At 35.0% G+C, this 21,069-nt stretch overlaps 1 protein-coding gene across 1 annotated transcript in view; it reads right to left on the bottom strand.

Annotated features, from left to right (window-relative positions):
• ADGB (androglobin) overlaps window positions 1-21,069 on the bottom strand; it is a 235,704-nt gene that overhangs the window by 166,664 nt on the left and 47,971 nt on the right. Inside the window, 3 exon segments of the mRNA NM_001193764.2 lie at window positions 6,671-6,880; window positions 9,422-9,493; window positions 18,071-18,163. Of these exon segments, the coding sequence (NP_001180693.2) occupies window positions 6,671-6,880; window positions 9,422-9,493; window positions 18,071-18,163 (375 nt within the window).

The following is a 21,069-nucleotide window of genomic DNA, read 5'->3' as shown; positions in this document are numbered from 1 at the left end:
ACTGTATGAGTTCTAAATATATATATATATAGAACATATCTTTTCTGAACATAAAAAAATACATTTGTGTGTGTGTGTGTGTGTGTATGTGAGTATACATATAGAATGTTTCTTCCCAAAATTCATGTGTTGAAATCCTAATGCCCAATGTGATAGAACTAGATAAAAAGGAGGGTAAAGCCCTCATGAATGGGATTTGTGCCCTTTTAAGAAGCCGAAGAAATCACACTTTTTCTCTTCCACCATGTAAGTTTACAGCAAGAAAATGGCCAGCCATTTATGAACCAGGGAGCAGGGCTTTGGCAGACACCAAATCTACCAGTGCCTTGATCTTGGACTTCTCAGCCTCCAGAAATATAAAAAATAAATTTCTGTTGTTTACAAGTCACCAGTCTATGGTATTCTGCCTTAGTTGTTACAAGACTAATATTATCAAGGTTATATATACATATATGTATATATAAAACCTTAATATTATTTTATACATAAAAGTACATATTTATATAATTCTGTATTTATTATATTTTATAATATAATTCTATATTATGTTTTATAATGTAATTATATATTTACATAATTATATAAATATATGACCTTAATATTAAGATTATTATGATCTACACTATTAAGATGTATATATTATTATCAATTAAGATTAAGGTATATAGTATATACATTATAGCATGTATATTCATATGTGCAATATATAACACTATTAAGTTATATATATATGACATACAAGAAGATTGTGGAATGAAGTCTTATTATCTGGGTAGCAAACAAAAGTGGCAGACCAGAATAGTACATATCAGAGGCTTTATAAACTAAACTGACATTTCAGACACAGCCTATAAATGTGAGCCAGGATATGCCTTCTCAATCTAAACACGTTGACTACTTGCTAATATATAAAACTAATTAGCAATCAGAGTTGTAAAACATAACACTACAAATATTCAGGAAACTGTATAAAATTACCTATCATAGCAAAACCCAGAAAAGTCTCAATTTCAATGGGAAAATATAATCAACAGAGCACAAAACCAAAATGACAGAGAAATTAGAATTATTAAATAAGAAATTTATAGCAATTCTCATAAAAATATTCCAACAAGCAACTATGAACACTCTTGAAACAAATTCAAAAATAGAAACTCTCAGCAAAGAAACAGAAATTTTAAACTTAAAATTAAACTAAAAAGCAACTCTTAGTTGATGAGATCAATAGCAGAATGCAGATAGCATAAAAATTAGTGAACTAGACATTTAGATCAATAGAAATTATGAATAACAGGAAAATATAGTATCAATAATCATATAAGGCTCAGGGACCTGTGTGGATATTGCAAAAAGATATAATATTCATGTCATTGTAGTCATTGAAAAAAAAAAAGAATGTGGGGCTAAAAATATATTTGAAGGAATAATGGCTGAAAACTCTCCCAAATTGTCATAAGACATAAACCTACAAATTCAAGGAAATCAGACTAAACCAAATAGGATAAACTCAAAGAATTCTACAGCCAGACACATCAAATTCAAACTTCTTAAAAATTAAGACAAAAGAAGACAAGCTTGAAAGCCAGCAGCAAGAGAAAACCCATTACAGGGGAAGGATAGATTGCTCTCCAGGAGCCAGGGAAGCCAGAAGAATAATTTTGGATGGCCTGGAGGATAATTCCAGAAGGCTGGAAAATTAATGGCACACTAAGTATCAAATGGTAAAAGAAAAGTACTGCTAACTCAGAATTGTATCACAGGGGAAATATTATTTAAGATTAAGTGTAAAATAAACACATTCTCAGATAAAGGAAAGATAAGATAATTTGTCATCATCAGACTAACTCAAAAGGAATGGTGAAATAAAATTTTTCAGAAATAAAAAGAAAGGAGAATTAAAGGACAAATGGAGCATCAAGTATGAGAAAGCATAAAGGAAAAATTTTACATGCCCGTTAAAATATTTACTTAAAATTAAAATATAAAAAAATAAATATATGACTAAATGTGGTACTCTTCAAGTTTTTTATATTGTGTTTGAATTTAAAAGCAAAATTTATGATGAGGTTTTCAATATATACACAGTAAATGTTTAAGAAAACTATATCAGTGGTTGGGTGTGGTGGCTCACACCTGTAATCACAACACTTTGGGAGGCCGGGACAGGAGGATCACTTGAGGTCAGGAGTTCAAGACAAGCCTGCACAACATAGTGAGACCCTGTCTCTATAAAAAATAAAATTAGTCAGGCGTGATGATGGCATGCCTGTAGTTCTAGTTACTTGGGAGGCTGAGGCAAGAGGATCACTAGAGCCCAGGAGTTGCAGGCTGCAGTGAGCTATAATTGTGCTACCACACTCCAGCCTGAGTGACAGAGTCAGATCCTATTTCAAAAAAAAAAAAAAAAAAGAAGAAAAAAGAAAAAGAAAAAAGAAAAGAAAGTTATATTAGAAAAGGAGGAATATAAAGGGGACTAACTGGTGGTAAAGTATTTATATTCCAATTTAAGTGGTAAAATGCTGATACTAGTTGACTGTGATAAGCTATGCATATATATTTTAATTCATAGAGCAAAGAGATTTGCTTGAAAGCACTATAGGTCAATCAAAATGGAATCCTAAGGAATGCCCAAGAAACATGCAGGATTAAAGGAAATTGGATTAAGGATGCAATAAATATAAAGTAACACACAAAAAATAAGAAAGGTAACAAAGAATAAACAAATAATAGAATCACAGACTTCAATTCTAATTACATCAAATATGGATGTTCGTTACAGACAAATTAAAATACAGGAGTAACTTGAATATACTTATCAAAAATTAAGAATTTGCAAATATTTTGATGAAATAATTCCATATGGTAGAAATCCTAAAAAAAAAAAAAGTCCTTACAAATGGTCAAAGACTATATACATAAAGATGAGATTTTACAGCATTGTTTGTTTTGGTAAAACACTGGTCCAAACCTAAATGTTTACCAATATGAAAAGAGCAATATATATTATATTTACATATCTCATATAATGGAGTACAAAGTAGATCAATATATATTAGCATAGAAAATGCCTATGTATAGGGAAAATAATAGTTTACAGAATAATACATTTCTATGACCTTACTGTTATGAATTATATACAATAGTTGTATGTATGTTTATAAGAATAGAAGAAAGCTTAGGAGGATATACATAAATCATTTGCTGTGATTAAATAGGGTAAACTTACAGGGAGCTTTCATTGCATACTTTTAACATTTTAATAGTATTTGAATTTCCTTTATTAAAAGCATATATAATATTATAAATAGTGATATAAAGCATTTTCATTTTGGAACAAAGCAACCGAATGATAGAAAAATAATTTCTCATAGTTTATATCTTGAAAACATTGTTCCTCAAATTTAATGAACAAAAATGTCACTGGATGAGAGAGTTTACTTATAATGCAGGATTGCAGGTTCTACCCTGGAGAAGTAATAATGCATATTTTATAAACTCATGAGGTCTGGAGCGAGGCACGGGAAGCAGATGTTTAAGAAGTACAACAGCTAGTTTGATGTTGGGGGGTTTCTGCACCCCATAGTTAGGAAACTCTGAATTCTGCAATAACATTATGGTTAAGCAGTATAAGGCTCAATCAGAGATAAAGCAAATGCATATTTTATGTAAATATATTGATGGCAACTGGGAAAAATTATTGGTCCTAATGTGTGTGTTTTCTCTGTTTATCAGAGACAAATGAAAGCACAGAGACACTCAGAGAAAAGCTGCCAATAGCAACACATATTTCAAGTGGAGAGCAACAGCTAACCTGCTTCTTTCAGGGGCCCAAAGGAAAGCTGCCATTGGAAGGCACTTGACGAGACGATCTGTGTCCCAGCATTAGTATCATCATTCCCAGGTGAAGGAGAGGAGAGAGCTGCTCTGTGTCATAACCTTGTTCTTAATGCTACTCAATACGTTTTTACCTGGCTGAGGTCAAAGACCCTTGATGCAATTTACTTTGAATCCAAATTGGAAATAATGAAAATACTTTCATAGGAAAATTGATAAGCTGGTGTGAAAATCAGAAGTTTTAATGTCATGCAGAGAGAGTCTGAGAGGTTGGTTTTCCTCAAAGAAGTGATAAAGGTAAATGCTTTACAGGACAAAGTGAAAGAGGGAGAAGAATATTTATGATAAGGCAGAGAAGGAAAAGCAATTTCCAATAAGAAAAAGGCAAGAATGCCTCAAGAAGCTAACGAAGAAAAACAGTGAGAAGAAGACTCATCGTGTCTCACAAGATAGGAAATGGGAAAGAAAATAAATGTAGGGTATAAGATGAATCAGGAGTGTATTGTACCAAATCATGAAGTAGAAGTAATAATGCATATTTTATAAACATGTTTCCCAAATATTCACAGAGAGAAGCAAATGACAGACATGTACAAATGCTGAACTAGAATTGGAAGAGAAAAAAATCAAAATCAAATTGTGTGTGTCTGGAAAGGGAAGAAAATAATAAAAACAACAACAACATAGTATTTTCATGTAAGAATTGACTCTAACTTCTTACTAATGTTAATATGTATGCAGATACTGACTCAGCCCTACCAGCTGGGGATCAGATAGAAAGAAATAAAAATTTCTGCCCCTAGACTAGAGAGAACAGATTCTACTAATCAGAAAACCAGGCAGCCACCTCTCTATCACATGCCTACCAAAATAATTCATAGGGAACAAGTATGTCAGTGCTCACAGCATCCTCTACAGGCATTCCTCTGATGAGACCACTGAGGAAACAGAAGGAGCCAGTGGAGTTGAGGTCCAATTTCTACCACACTGTTCCCTAAAGGGCTAAATATCTAGAGATGGGCTAAATGACTGGAACAGACTGAGGTTTCCAAAGTGGCCTCAATACATTTTTAAAGAAATTTCTGAACCAAGTGGAGTTGGGCTTGTGAAGAATCAGTATGATTAAGGAGAAATAAGTCATATTTTCTTTGCAAAATGGAAGGTGATGTTAATGAATATTAACTCCTATGCAGGAGGAAATTTGAAAACCAAGGAGGGATGTCAGGAAGCAGAAAGAGAAAATGAGAAATAAATCAACAAGGTTGGTTCAATGTTTTAAAATACTTCATAGTTTTGACCTTCCTCCCACCTCAAGTTTAGACAAATGTAGGACAGGAACCCAGGCATTTTACCTCCTCACTGTTCCTCTGCATACTTCTTTCTATACTCCCTCAACACTATCCACTAGGTTTTTCACCTTTTTAGTACCACAGCCTTCTGCTTGCTCCTCTGCACAGATTTAAAACTCTGAAGTCTAGTCTAGAAAATAGTGCTCTCGATTGGTAAATAAATAAGATAAAGTAACTTAGAAAGTTATTTTCTCTCCTAACAAAATTTCAAGGCCAATTTTCTTGCTGTGAATGTTCAAAAAACAAAAATCCAGTTTTGGATATTAGAAGCTGTATTACCTTTTTCCCTTTTCCCTTCCCATTGTAATTATAATAGTAATTCCTCATTATTGGCCCTTCAACATTCCCCATCCCAGGAAGACAGATGGCTCAGGCCTATGAAAGAAAAAGTCACATTTTCATAAATATATAATGGAATTATTAACTTTTAGTACTTTCCCATTCCTTTAAATGTTCAAGGAGAACATTCTTTTCCAGTGACAAGGGCCAAGAAAAACCCAAAGGCATTTGATATGATCTAGCATTGCTAATTTAGTGTGAGTCTGCTTTGCCATATTTATAACGGGTTTTGGATCCTGTTCATATTTCCTACTATTCCATTTGCTTTCCTTTTAGGCAGAGGTAACATCTTCCTGTCTCAGAGTAAGATCTGTTCGCATGAAAACAAATCTCAAGTTCAGGACAAATTGCTGATGGGATCAGGCCCCTCAGCTACAGCAAAAGCCAGAAGAGGGACTGGACCACAGGCTAGCACTTCCTCCTGCCCATGACCCTGACACCACATCAGAGAAGAAAGAGGAAGGGGGAAGCCCGGTGCATCCAACTGCCTGCCCCGCTTGCCTCAGCATGAGAGTGCAGAGGCAGCGGCAAGATCAGCATCTACAATGAGTGGCCATACCTCAGTGGTCTAGGCAGAACCCGTTTAAAATGCCCATAGGACTAGCATCACAGGAGAAGCAACTGTGTTTCTCATTAATCACAAATTACACATTCAGGACAGTTTCTCTCTGTAGCTACACAATTGATATCCTATAAAAACTGCATTATCTTGTACTAGCCTAAGTAACGGTGTGCAAGGCAACCTTCCTTCTTTCCTTCGTTCCTTCGTTCCTTCCTTCCTTCTCTCTCTCTTTTTTTTTTTTTTTTTTTTTTTTGGAGTTTCCCTCTTGCTGCCCAGGCTGGAGTGTAATGGCGTGACCTTAGCTCACTCAAACTGCCTCCCAGGTTCAAGCAATTCTCCCACCTCGGCCTCCAGAGTAGATGGGATTACAGGCACCCACCACCATACCCAGCTAATTTTTTGTCTTTTTAGTAGCGACAGCATTTCACCATGTTGCCCAGGCTGGTTGCGAACTCCTGATCTCAGGTGATCCACCAGCCTTGGCCTCCCAAAGTGCTGTGATTACAGGCATGAGCCACCACACCAGGCCAAGTATATTTCAATATGAAAGACTCATGAGATTTCAAGCACATGAAAATGAACTTACCATCCAGTAAAGTTTCACAACATACTTTCCATAGCTATTGAACAAAGGCATATGACCCTTCACAGCCTTGCACAGAGAGTATATGTGTTCCCAGGGCTTCCAGGGGAGAAGAGGAGGTTCCCCTGAGGTCCCCTTAAAATAGTTGCTCAAAATTCCTCCATTGAAGATCTTCCACACTGCATAGATTTCACTGATAATCCACCTCATCAGCTAGAGACAAAAAACATTAGTGTTAATTGGTTATTTTTCAGTTGTAGGTACTGTAATTTAGGAAGAAATACAGTAAAAAGAAATCCACTTCCAAGAATAATATCAAATTATACATATTATGTATTCCATACTTTCATTTCTGATCTACAGAATAAAATTGTAGGTCTTGCTTTTGTTTTCGGGAAATACAGTCACAATACAAACTAAAATGTCTCATACTAAACATACTCGTAGCTAAGAAAGCTGTCTGCTGAAGTAAACTGTGGGTGATTTGGCATCGACTTCTATTTGACACTGACATTCATATCAGTGGTGTGTGTGCGCGTGTGAGAGAGAGAAATCTTCTGATAATTGTGACAAATGAGTGAGCTACTCTTTGGTAAATGTTGAGATATTTGAGAAGGATATTATCTCTTGTATGTCAATAGGACCAATTAGAGAAGGAATGAGATCTGAAAGAATTAAAATGGGGTAGACATGTAAATATACTGTAAATTCCATATGTCATGGGTTGATCTGTAACTGTTGAAATGCTCTAAGTAAAACGTCCCCTTGCAGTGTTTTTAACAGGCAGCAAGGCCCAGTGCGTCGATGGACTTCAGAGTGGAAACAAAGACCAAAATTTGAATCCTCTTTCAGATCTTCACAGCCTTCTGCTTTTGAGAAAGTTGCTTCCACCTCGTAAGTTGCAGTTCCTCATCTGTAGAACGTAGATAATAGTAGCTATTTTTCAGCATTTTTTTTGTGAGGACTAGAAGCAGTATGTAAGAAATCTCTAGGTCACAGTGGCTGTTCAATAAAGCCATTGTTACCTCAGTAGTATCTGATTTTCTGAAATATTCATCTCATGTTTAACTGCCTGGTTTATAAGGAAATTAAATATTTAATATTGGCCTTATATGATTTATGTTTCTCTTAATTTGAGTTATCTAGAAAATTCTTAATGTTTGGTAAAGTAGAAAAAGACAAAGCAGGTATCCTTCTGTATATCTGGAAATTTTATTGTAGAATATTTTATACTTTCCTTCCCTTGAAAAATGAAAAGCTAAAGTCTAAGTGGGTTTAGGATTCAAAAAATAGGTGTATTTTGTACTAAAACATAAAACATATTAGAGATAATTTTATACTAATATGTATAACTGGTTGAAGAAATATAACATTTTGATTTTAATATTGGTCAAGATATTGAAGATAAGAAAAAGTATTTCAAGCAATATTGACTATGCCTCACTCCTCTGAGTCTTAGGAGAAAATAAGTTTTAAAAGTTCTTGTTTCTGATTTAATTAACGTAGAGGAGTGGAACAGGCCTGCTTGTATGGATAAAACCCGACCCAACATGGGGCGGGGAGGTGGGGAGTAGGAGGTGGGGGGATGAGTTCCCACCAGAAGTAGGACAGCTGTATTGCAATCCAAGTACACCCCAATAGTTCCCTTGCACTATCACATCATACAACATCACTATACCCGCCCTCTTGATGTGGCATAGGACAAGATGGGCAGCCACTTCATGTCCAATGCTGGTCATATGGATCCCAAGGGGAAAAGCCCAGAGGGAGAGAGTACAGCTACTCTGAGACCGGGGGCAGGAGAATAGAGGCTCACTAAACTCAGGTAAAGAGACTTCATTTTCCTTTTGAATGTTGGTGTGTAAAATACTGTTACCTTAAGTGAAATAAGCCAAACAAAGACAAACAACTGCATGATTTCACATATATGTGGAATCTAAAAATACAGAAGTCTGAGAAACGGACAGAGAAATGGTGGGTACCAGGGTCTGGAAGGAGGGGGATATGGGGAAGATGTTGGTAAGGGGTACAAAGTTTTAGTTCTGAAAGATAAGTTATGGAGATCTACTTGCAACAATGCAGCTGTAGTTAACAATATTATATTGTATACCTGAAATTTGCTCAGAGAATAGATCTTCAGTGTTCTCAACACACATATATACATACACAATAACACACACAATAATACACAATATTAACTGACACACACAATAACTGAGTTGATGTTTATGTTGATTAGCTTAATTGTGATAAATATTTAACAATGTATATCAAATCATCAAGTTGTATACCTTAAATATATACAATCTTTGGCCAGAAACAGGGGCTGATGCTTGTAATCCCAGCACTTTGGGAGGCCGTGTGGGAGGATTGCTTGAGCCCAGGAGTTCGAGACCAGCCTGGAAAATGTGGTGCGATCTCATCTCTACCAAAAATTTTAAAATTAGCTGGGGGTGATGGCACATCCCTGTAGTCCCAGCTACCAGGAATCTGAGGTGGGAGGATCATTTTTAGCCCAGGAGGTTGAGACTGCACTGAGCTGTGTTCACACCACTGCACTCTAGCCTGAGCAACAGAGCAAGACTTTGTCTCAAACACCAACCCCCATATATATTTTTCAATGTTATATATGTATATACAATACCAAAACTTGAAGGTGAACAAGGGAGAGTTGAAATCGACTGTCTGGGAATGGTTTAAGTAGAACTGGAAGGCAATTAATGATGAGACTTTAGTTCATATTTCTGTACATACCTCACTGCAGAGTAAATGTTCATTTGCTGAAAATAAGTCAAACGTTATTTCGTTTTTCACAACTACCGGAGTCTGAAAAAAATATATATATAGGTATATATTACTCCTTAAGAAAAATAATAAAAAAGTAATTTAATGAAACAGTTTTAATCCATTTATGCCTGAGGTTGCAATTTTTTGAATTTTTGCAATCAGACCTTGGCGATGACCTTGAGCAGTAGGATATAAATAACTCCTACCTGCTTAACGTTCCAATAATGGAACACTAGGCATAAATCGGTTGGTGCTGGAAATAGGCCAACCTGATTCAACCTGTTTGAAGACAATTTTTTCATGAACCAAGGAGTCAGGGATGGTTTGTGGATGATTCAAGCACATTACATTTATTGTGCGCTTCATTTCTACTATTATTCCATTGTAATATATAATGAAATAATTATACAACTCACCACAATGTAGAATCAGTGGGAGCCCTGAGCTTGTTTTCCTGCAATTAGATAGTCCCATCTGGGGGTGACTGGAGACAGTGACAAATCATCAGGCATTAGGTTTTCATAAGGAGTGCACAACCTAGATTCCTCACATGCATGCGCAGTTCACAATAAGGTTCACACTGCTATGAGAACCTAATGCTGCTGCTGATCTGACAGGAAGTGGAGCTCAGCTGATAATGCAAATGATGTGGAACGGCAGTGAGTACAGATGAAGCTTTGCTTGCTCGCCCGCCGCTCACCTCCGGCTGTGTGGCCCGGTTCCAAACAGGTCACAGATTGGTACTGGTCCATGGACCAGGGTTGGGGACCACTGCTTTAAAATCTAAATTAACCACTGAAGCTAAACCTGAAAACTTAGTTAACAACTGATAGCAGGGAAAATATCTTCATCTTGGATGACTAATATTAGCCTATTAGCTTTTCTCCCATTTAATTATTATTGTCTATTTTGTTAGTGTTAAATTTTTGTTTGAGATTGTGATAGCTTTTTAAAATCTAGTTCAAGTTAATATCCTGTTAGATTAAAAAATTATTTTGATGGTCATTATTTAATTAGTACACATCTAAATCAGGTACCAATAAATAATAATAAAGTAAAACTAATAGGGAAATGCCAATTGTAACTTTTAAAAATTGAGCTATAATTCATATCAAGTATATATATTTAACATACCAAATTAACATGAAAATGGTTTTGATTACAGAATCAAGTTTTTAAGGAAGTTAACATCATCACTTACTTTTACTCATCTATACAAGTAGCATCTTGAAAAGTCAATAAAAAAAGTTAGAGAAAAATTTACCTAAAACTGCCTTAAAGGCGTAAATTGACTCTGCAGATCATAAATTATAAACATAGTTTCTTCTGGCTTGACTGACTGTGATGGAATGCTTCTGAAATGCCCCCATACTTCAGTGATTACCAAAGTTGATAATCTATACATTAATAAGTATTAGATACCTAAAGTTTGCAGTATTAGTCTTGATAGCCTCCTGCTGACAAGTGAAAAGTAGAAATTAAGTTTGTAAAATACAACAAATGTTAAGGCAGAGGTCTCTACAATGGCATTTTCACACTTCTACTGCCTATACCTGTACCTGGGGCAGGATAAATCTTCAGACATCCTAATCTATTCAATATATTCAGTGCTCAAGGGTCTGGGCCACTCGTTTCTAGTTCTTAGAAATAAACAGGTCTGGTAAATTATTCTGTGATCAGAACTTGTTAACCTTCTTGGTTGGAAGGGCTCATGTTTATTCTGCTATCCTAAATTCAGGATTTTAAGGTACTTTATGATAGTGTAATCGAGTAGCTTAGCTTCAAAATGCATTTTGAAACTTTTTTTCCTTTATTTCTGTTAGCCATAAAATACACTGTAAAATTTAGTTTCCCTCCTTTCCCACCAGGCATCCTGATGCACAGTGCTCACTTATCTAATTATGCACTTGCTTAAAAATCCCAGGGGCTACTTTTGAAACAAACCAGGCATAGAGATCCAGCTGCAGAATTCTCCTGCTTAAGTGGAGTTATGAACGATTAGTCTACCATTATCAGGCCAAAGTCAAGATGATGTCAATGATATCAACCAGACCTGCAGAAGGGCAAATATTCAAGATAGCCATTGGAAGAGACTTGCAGACCTGCATCCTCCTGGACATGTTTCGCCTACCATGTTTTCCCTCTTAAACTCTCTCAATTAACCCCCAAAGCAAAAAATTGTCTTTTAAGGGCATAAGCCTGGCCATTCCCCAACTTCTAGCATTTGAATACAGTTACTTTACTTTCACCACATCTTGTTTCTTGTGTTCTGGCCTCTGGGCAGTGAGCAGCCAAACTTGAGTCAGTCACTAATTTGGTGCCCTTTGTGAAAAACTGTGTGTTTCAAGTGACTCAACCTGTATGCCTGGTTTCCAATGAGTGGAGGAATTGCCTGCAGCAGTGTGCCAGGGATTATTTGTTAATGCTACCAGTCAGGGCAGGGGCCACTTGCAAATGCCAGCAGCTCATGGCTAGTTGTCCCCAAACCTAGCCAGCAGTTACCAAGACTGCCTTTGTCTCAGGGAATTTCCCTTCCCTCCTTTTCATGGCATCAGCTTTTGCTATCATTCTCTGTTGGTGTAAGGAAAGCAACACCTGGGAAGTCAACAGGCTCCAAGAATTGGGTAAGTCAACTGGAATGCACCTGAAAATCCTCTGTCTCTGCCATCTGGTTTCTCTAGCTGTTTGCCGTAGTGTAGGTCATCTGTGCTGTTGTGTTGGCCTCTGTGACATCTGGACTTAATGCAGGACAATTAAACTGTGGTGCTGTCTGCGTTTGAGACAAGGTCTCATGATATTTCTCCAGTATCATCTTTCAGGGATCAGTTTGGGGTGCTCCATCTGTGTCAGATCCATTCACGTTTGTGTCTGTTTAGTCTCACCCCTACTTCTGAGGGTGCTTTGGAATGGTCTCAATTGCACCAGCCAAGACCAGGTCCATCTGATTGTCAGAATGCAACAAAACAGGCTTCTCCTCACTAGGGGACAAACTCTTTCCAAAATCCTGGCCCCTGATTTTTTGCAGGCACTCAGGAGTATTTACTGTATCTGTGTCAAGCTTTGTGCGGGGAAAAAAAAAAACATGTGAATTATTTTCTAGTCTACCTGAGACTCTAGCTGGTTACACACTGTAGCTTGCTTGTGTGAAAATTTTAAAACCGATGGACAAATTACAGGAAAAAAGAATCAGAGCTCAAATACTTAACCTGCAACTTTAGAGTTAAGTAGAACCTTCTAAAGCTCTCTATTTATTTTTCTTTTCTGCCTGTTTTGAATCTGCTGTTATTAAGCTACTGGTGTTGATATAAAACATATGATTTCAAGGTTATTTGGACATTTTATTTTTCTTATATAGTTCATCCAGTCTCAGCTAAAACGTAAACATTGGAAACTCATTTAAAACTGAAAGCAAAAGGATAAAACATGTTTTTAAAAATGAAAACGGCTTTATCCAAAATTTTGGTCCAGAGCTATTACAGGATTACTTACCAGGGCAAACAAAGTTTAGCCATGTGGACAGGTCTCAATTTTCTCAAAAATAAGATGGATCCAGTTATCTTTTATAGACCACTGAGTTTTTGATGTTCTCTCATGGCTAGAGTCCTGAGATAAAAACTACTGGATCTTTGTGTGTGTGTGCGTGTGTGTTTGTGTATACATACACACATATACATATACGTGTTTAGATATGTTTATGTATATGTACATGTATTATGCTATTTGTTGTGTCTAACATACTACCAAACTGGCTTATGAATAAATGAGTATTCATAAAATAAGTCCAAATGCTTTTCAAGTTCAAATGAATCTTTGGTAAATAAAACTTGTTTAAAAATTATTAGTACAATAAAAAGCCAGGGAAGGTGGCTCACACCTGTAATCTCAACACTATGGGAGGTGAAAGTGGGCAGATCACTTGAACCTAGTAGATTAAGAGACCAGCCTGAACAACATGGCAAAACTCTGTATCTACAAAAAATAGAAAAATTAGCTGGGCATGGTGGTGTGTGTCTATGGTCCCAGGAACTTGGGAGGCTAAGGTAGAAGGACCACCTGAGCCCAGGAGGTTGAGGGTGTCATGAGCTATGATCATTCCACTGCCCTCCAGCCTGGGCAAGACTGAGATCCTGTCTCAAAAAAAAACTTAATAAGATAAAACTAAAAATGTCTTCAGAATCATCAGCATACATTTTTGTCTAGATATGTTTTATGTTTGCCTCTGCTAGTTATTTTAAGGTGTCAGAGTTTGGCACAAAGATTGTGAGACTATCAGCGAGCCAAAAACAAAACAATCTTTGTTTGTGTGACTTTTTTTTTAAACAAATAAGACTAACTTAATATTGTTGTTTCAATAAAAATGACTAAATCTTCTGAGTTATCAGCAAAATGCCCATGTATTTCACTTTAAGATTCTTATTTAGGTGAATAACCAATGTTCACAGACTTGATAAATGGTTAGAAAAAAAACTTTAAATGATGACTACCTTTGTTTAATATCTCAGTTTTCAAGACTAATCTATTATACACAGTTAAAAATTTAAAAAGAGTACATAAAAATGAGATAAATGCTTGGAGGAAGATTTTTTGTGTAATTTTAAATCTTAAAATTATTTTGGATGCTCATTGGATATCTGGGTCATTTCCAACTAAAAGAGGGTTTAATATAAAAGAAATACAAGTTTCTAAAATTTGTAAAATGGTTTCATTTATGAGATACTAACATCTGATAAATAGTTAAGGATTTCTTGCTGCTTAGGTTTTCATGAAAATTTAACATTACTAAAACTATAAATTTTAGTTAATATATAATTCCATAAATTGTGTTCTTATTTAAAAATAATTTTATATAATTTTGGGGTTATTTACAAGTTTTTTATTTAAAAAGGTGACTTATATGGTTTGGCTCTGTGTCTCCATCCAAATCTAATGTTGAATTGTAATTCCAAATGTTGGGGGAGGAGCACAGTGGGAGGTGATTGGATCATGGGGGCAGATTTCTTCCTTGCTGCTCTCCTGATCATGAGGGAGTTCTCAAGAAATTTGATGGTTTAAAAGCTTATGCACTTCCCCCTTACTCTCCCTCTCTCCTGTCACCATGTGAAGAAGTGCTTTCTTCCCCTTCACCTTCTGCCATGATTGTAAGTTTCCTGAGGCCTCCCTAGCCATGCCTCCTATACAGCCTGTGGAACTGTGAGTCAATTAAACCTCTTTTCTCCATAAATTGCCCAGTCTCAGGTATGTCTTTATAGTAGCGTGAGAATGGACTAATACAGTGGCTGGACACAGTGGCTAATGTTTGTAATCCTAGCACTTTGGGAGGTCAAGACAACAGGATCACTGGAGTACAGGAGTTCAAGACCAGCCTGGGCAACATAGTGAGATCCTATCTCTGAAAGTAAGATAAAGTAAAAAAAAAAAAGTAAATAAAAGAGAGGTATTTATATAAATATGAAAGTATATTTTTGGTTAAAAAAGGTTATAAAAAATAATTTTATGTAAAAACTTAGATGGTAAATGTTTGGCCTAAAATAAAATGACTTATTATTTAAAAAAGAAAACCACATAAAACAAGAAAGTCCAAACATGTCATATATGATCTGTGTAAGTTGTGACAATGTACATAAATTATTTTCTAGAGTCTTTCTAAAATTGGACCCCTATGTTAAAAAAAGGTTTTCTTAAGGTATTTATTTGTGCTCAATAAAATTACTATAAGTTTTTATTTAAATTCTATTATTTATTTTAAAAACTTATCAGAATCATATCTCAAAAATTCAACTTTGTTGTTTGTTTTGCTGCTTTCAACTCTTTGTCCCTTTCAGAAGGACTGAGATGATAACTTTCTCCTTCAGCTTTTTCATCAGATCCTGTAACTTTTTTCATCTGGTTCTAGTTGTTGTTGTGGCCTGATGCTAAAATGTTTTATCTTAAAAATAAAATAAATGTAATACAATAAAGTATAAAGTAAACGCAATGTTTTCCAAAACTATAACTTGATTTTGTACTCTTGGCTTTTTAAATATGTCTAAATTTTTCAGTGAAATCACAAAACTTCTCATGCAATTACCAACAATTGTGTATTCCCCTACTATACCCACAACCTTGAACACACTTTTCCTGTGTCTGATTCAATTCAAGTATTTTTTTTTTCATCATGCTTGACTTCCAGGTTATCTAAATGGGTTTTCCGTAAGGAAAATCAATCACACCAAAAAAGATTTCTCTTTGCCTTTTGGGCAACTGGCTTTAAAAAAATAAGATTTTATATTTTATCAAGATAATTCCTATGTTATTATTATTAGATTTTTGATTACATAAAACTCTGAGATTAAAAAGAGTTAAGGATTTTACATTCATGTAATCTTTTATATTGCCTTTAAAGTCTTTTAACTATCAGGCCCATGATTCCATTATTGTTTGTTTGTTTGTTTGTTTTTGAGACAGGGTCTTGCTCTGTCACTTGGGCTGTAGTGCAGTGGTCCAATCTCAGTTCACTGAAAACTCTGCCTCCCAGGTTCAAGTGATTCTTGTGCCTCAGCCTCCGGGGTAGCTGGGATTACAGACATGCATTACCACACCTGGATAATTTTTGTATTTTTAGCAGAGACATAATTTCACTGTGTTGGCCAAGCTGGTCTCAATGATCCACCCACCTCAGCCTCCCAAAGTGCTCAAAGTGCTGGGATTACATGAATGAGCCACCATAGCCAGCGTGTGATTCTGTTTTGATCAAATGTTTTGAGCCCTTTAACATCTTTGACAAATGTCATCAGAAGTTAAATTCTTCTAAATTAAGTCTCAGATTTGTTGTTGAAACTTATCAAAAGTATAAAAATTAGTCACTACAAGGTTGTAAAATATTTTTACGATTTCCAGTCAAGTCATGGACTACTATCAATACCTTCACCCCACTGAAAGATTTCTTATCAGGTGCTATTAACTAATCCTTCTGCTGTTAAGTTACAGAGTCTTGCCTTCTGGGCACACAGATGCCTAAACAGCTGATAGCTCAATGCATAAAACTTAAAGACAGGTCAATTTGGTACCCTTGCTTTTTGACTTTAATTTTGGGCTCTTATATTACTTAAAAGGGTTTTAATAATTAATAAACACCTGCCCACCTCCATTCGTATCTTGCCTAAAACGGGTAATTGGCTGTAAGTCTTTAGACTCTAAGTCCCTTGGCCAGAGGGGTGCCACCAAGGAACATGATGCCCTGGCACAGGTAGTCACACCAGCCTGACATTAATATGAACCAAAATAAAACCTTGACCATTGATACTGCCTCTGGCATATCTTGCCCAAAAAGGAAAGGGGGAATATATACTAAAAAGTAAAATCCTAAGGCTTCCCTAACTTACTGGGCAGACCCACCTCCTTGACCAAAGGAACCTGAGGAAAAAGACTTTTATGTTTATCCAAATTTAAAACAGCATCACCTCGTGCAATTCATACCCGTTATTTGTATGAAATGTAAACCATGTACTTATATTGAGCAGAGACTGAATATTGTTAGTAACACATTAATATTAAGTACATTATATTAATATCACAGAATTTATATTCTTCATGTCAATGTTATCTAATACTATAAGTAACTTAAAAGCATGGTTCATATATATTTGATTTATTTTATTTCAAATATCTTATAAGTAGGCATTCAAAAAATACTCTGGCAGGTAGAATATTATTTTTGCATTTTAGTGAATCTTTGAATTTAGATTCATCTGATTTACTCAACTAGTAAGAGTACTTGAAAAATATGATGGATATATTATATTTTCTTGAATTAGGAGCAGTTCTAATGAGGCTAAAACTTTTAGGAATAAAATAAATTTTATATATATACATAATTTTAATGGATTCCACAAATGTACAGAACAATCAGGTTTATTACCATCATTTGACTACTTCTAAATCATTTCGCCCACTGGTTTCCTATGAATTAGGTGAAAATAATAGCAGATTCAAGGAAGGACAAAGGCATTAGTGGTAATTTAACCCTTGGAAAATCTAAATATATTCAAACTAACATGGCTGTTATTAAGATAGACCAGTGTGTTTAAAGATTTAATCTCTGTAAGTGCTATTTAAAAATGAAAGTTTATTGAGTGATGTTCCAGTCAATATGATTCAAGTGGTTGGGTGTGAGATCCAGAAACTAATGTGTTCTCTGGAAAATACTTCAAGAATCCCTGAAATAGAGATATCTAAGTGCAAAACTCTTGGGCCGGAAAATTAATGCTAGTAAACACAGGAGAAAACAGATCTCCATCCTATGAATGTTCATGCAAAGAAGCAGAAAGAAGTGTGTCAGTCAGAAATTAAGGAATAACTTCATACACAACATTTTAAGTGATAATGTAACACTTTGGAGAGAAGAAGAAAAGTAAAGGCTCTAAACAAAAATTCAATAATATCTCAGAAGCCAGTACAAGAAATATTAAACTATATTGATAAACATTTATTTTTGATTAGTTGCCAAAAAGCAATTACTTTTTTTACTGAATGCCACAAGAGAAACTTACCCTAAATCATAACAAAAATGCAATTTTTATCACTAGGATAATACATCCACATAGTAAGTATTTTATTTAATAGAAAAAACTTTCTTACCCGACTAAATAAGATATCCTGTGGACGTTTCCAGGAATAAATTTTCAACGATGGTGGTAACTCAATCTTTCCTTCAGGGTCTTCAAAAAAATGCTATATAAAAATAAATTGAGTTTTTTCTCCATATTGTTTTATTAAAATAAAAACAACTAAATTTTAATAAAAAAGAAATAAATTGATTTGGTCAATCAATAAGCCTTTACAAAGCAGTTTGCATCCTTGTCGTAAGAGCTAATTCGTGGAGTATTTTAAAAATACTGAATTTAACAATAATGTATGTAATTTACATATACTCATTGATTACATGTAATATGCTCATTGATTTTTGAGCTGCATTTTGATTATATATGAGGTAGCCCAAACAAGCATGAGATGCTTTGGAAAATAAATTAGATATGGCAGGAAAGCAATTTACGATGGGCCAGACATGGCCACATTCTCCACTGAAAAAATTTTTTTACTTGAATGTAGAAGATTTAAAAATATTTATTTAATTTTCAACTATTAGAATCATAAACAAGATTATATATAAATAAAACTTGGATGTTTGACCTGATTTTCATTTATTAATTTTAAAAATTAATCTCTTACCTTTGAGATAATTATAGATTCATATACAGCTGTATGAAATAATACAATGGGTTCTTGTATTCCCTTTACCCAATTTCTCCAAGTGTAACATCTTGTGAAACTGTAAGCAGTATCACAACCAGGATATTGACATAGACGGTCAAGATATAGAACAATTTTATCACCACAAGTACCATTCCTATGCTTTTTCATAGCCATACTTATGCTTCCACTCCCCATCCCATACCCCATCCCTAACACCTGGCAGAAATTCCTCTGATCTCTATTTCTATAATTTTGTCATTATATACCAAATGTCTATATAACATTCAGTAATGTTATATAGATGAAATCACACCATATGTGGTATAATTGTAAGGAAGTATGAAATCCTTTGGATTGGTTTTGCTTCTGTCTGTATAATTCTCTGGAGATTCATCCAAGTTGTTTCAGGTATCAATAGTTTGTTTTTGTTTATTGCCGAGTAATATTTCATGTATAGACATTTGTTTTTTCACCAATTGTTTATTGAAGAACATCTGGGCTGTTTCCAGGGTTGGGCTATTACCAATAAAGCTGCTGTTAACACCTGCATAACATAAGTTTTCATTTATCTAAGATAAATGCCCAAGAAAGCAATGAATTCATTAATTTTTGAACTCTTATTATGGGTCAATTAGTGAGCTCTGGAGAAAGAATAATATCCAAATGCATAATCTCAAATGCTAGCAATCTAGTAAGTTAGAAGTGCTTCAGGCAAGTACTATGTAAGAGTTCTTCTTATAAAACATAACATTAAAATTGCCAAGTTATAAATGAAATTGCTTCAGGAATATAAACTATCTGTACAGGATAAAGAGCAACTAAGCTTCACCTGAGTTAATAAGGACAGGGATAAATAAATACTGTTTTGTGATTTTCATAGTAATCACGTTTTTACCCTAAGTCTGGTGTGGCCTGAGAAACAGGTTATATTTGAGGGCATTGTGTACAGTCCGAACATTGTAAGTATATACGTTTATCTGAAGATGTAGTTTATTGTCACCTTTAAGATACTGGAATAATCTGAATGAAGACAAAGCATATGTCAACATCCAGGCAAGATTCTCAAAAAGCGAATCATTGAAAAATTGACTGAATTTCCAGGAGCTGTTGCTACACTTCTGGGGTTTTCTCACATCATTTTCCCCTCCTTTATTGCAAATATTTAGTTGTTTTAAAGTTCCTTATCTAACAATGCCAAAATCTAAAGTGTTCATGGATCAATTTCTATTATTTGATTTCTCCTCTTGGTTTTCAGTCACTTGGTTCTATTTCTTTTCATATCTTGTAATTTTTTAAAAAAACCTTTTATTTTATAATTGGGGGTACATGAGGAGCTTTGTTCCACAGGTAAACTCATGTCACAGGGGTTTGTTGTACAGATTATTTCATCAGCCGGTTGTTAAGCCTACTACCTAATAGTTATCTTTTCTGCGCCTCTCTTTCTTCCCAGCCTCCCTAATCAAGTAGATCCCAGTGTCTGTTGTTTCCTTCTTGGTGTTTATAAGTTCTTATGATTTAGCTCCCACTTAGAAGTGAGAATGTGTGGTATTTGGTTTTTTGTTCCTGCATTAGTTTGCTAAAGATAGTAGCCTCCAGCTCCATCCATGTTCCCACAAAAGACATGATCTTGTTCTTTCTCATGGTTTCACAGTGTATGCGTACACATAGTGTATATGTATCCATGGTGTATATGTATCACATTTTATTTATTCAATCTGTCATTGATGGTTATTTAGGTTGCTTCCATGTTTTTTGCTATTGTGAATAGTGCTGCAATGAACATTCACATGCATGTATCTCTACGGTAGAATGATTTATGTTCCTCTGGGTATATAGCCAGTAATAGGATTGCTAGGTCAAATGGTAGTTCTACTTATACCTCTTTGAGGAATTGACGTAGTGCTTCCTACAATGGTTGAACTATAAGCATTCCTTTTTCTCCATAACCTCACCAGAATCTGTTACTTTTTTTGGCTTTTTAATAATACAAATTCTGATAGAGCTTTTTTCATATGCTTGTTGGCTGCACATATGACTTCTTTTGAGAAGTTCAGGTCTGTTCATGTCATTTGCCCACTTTTAAATGTGGTTGTTTGTTTTTCTCTTGTAAATGTGTTTAAATTCCTTATAGATACTGGATATTAGACCTTGGTCAAATGTACAGTTTGCAAATGTTTTCTCCCATTCTGTAGTTTGTCTGTTTACTCTGTTGATAGTTTATTTTGCTGTGCAGAAGCTCTTAAGTTTAATCAGATCCACTTGTCAATTTTTGCTTTTGTTGCAATTGCTTTTGGTGGCTTCGTCAAGAAATCTTTGCCCATTTCTATGTCCAGGATGCTATGGTATTGCCTAGGTTGTTTTTCAGGGTTTTTATAGTTTTGGGT

The sequence above is a fragment of the Macaca mulatta genome, chromosome 4, assembly GCF_049350105.2.
Source record: "Macaca mulatta isolate MMU2019108-1 chromosome 4, T2T-MMU8v2.0, whole genome shotgun sequence".
NCBI classification, from domain to species: domain Eukaryota; kingdom Metazoa; phylum Chordata; class Mammalia; order Primates; family Cercopithecidae; genus Macaca; species Macaca mulatta.
This window is presented reverse-complemented; position numbering and strand designations above follow the sequence as displayed.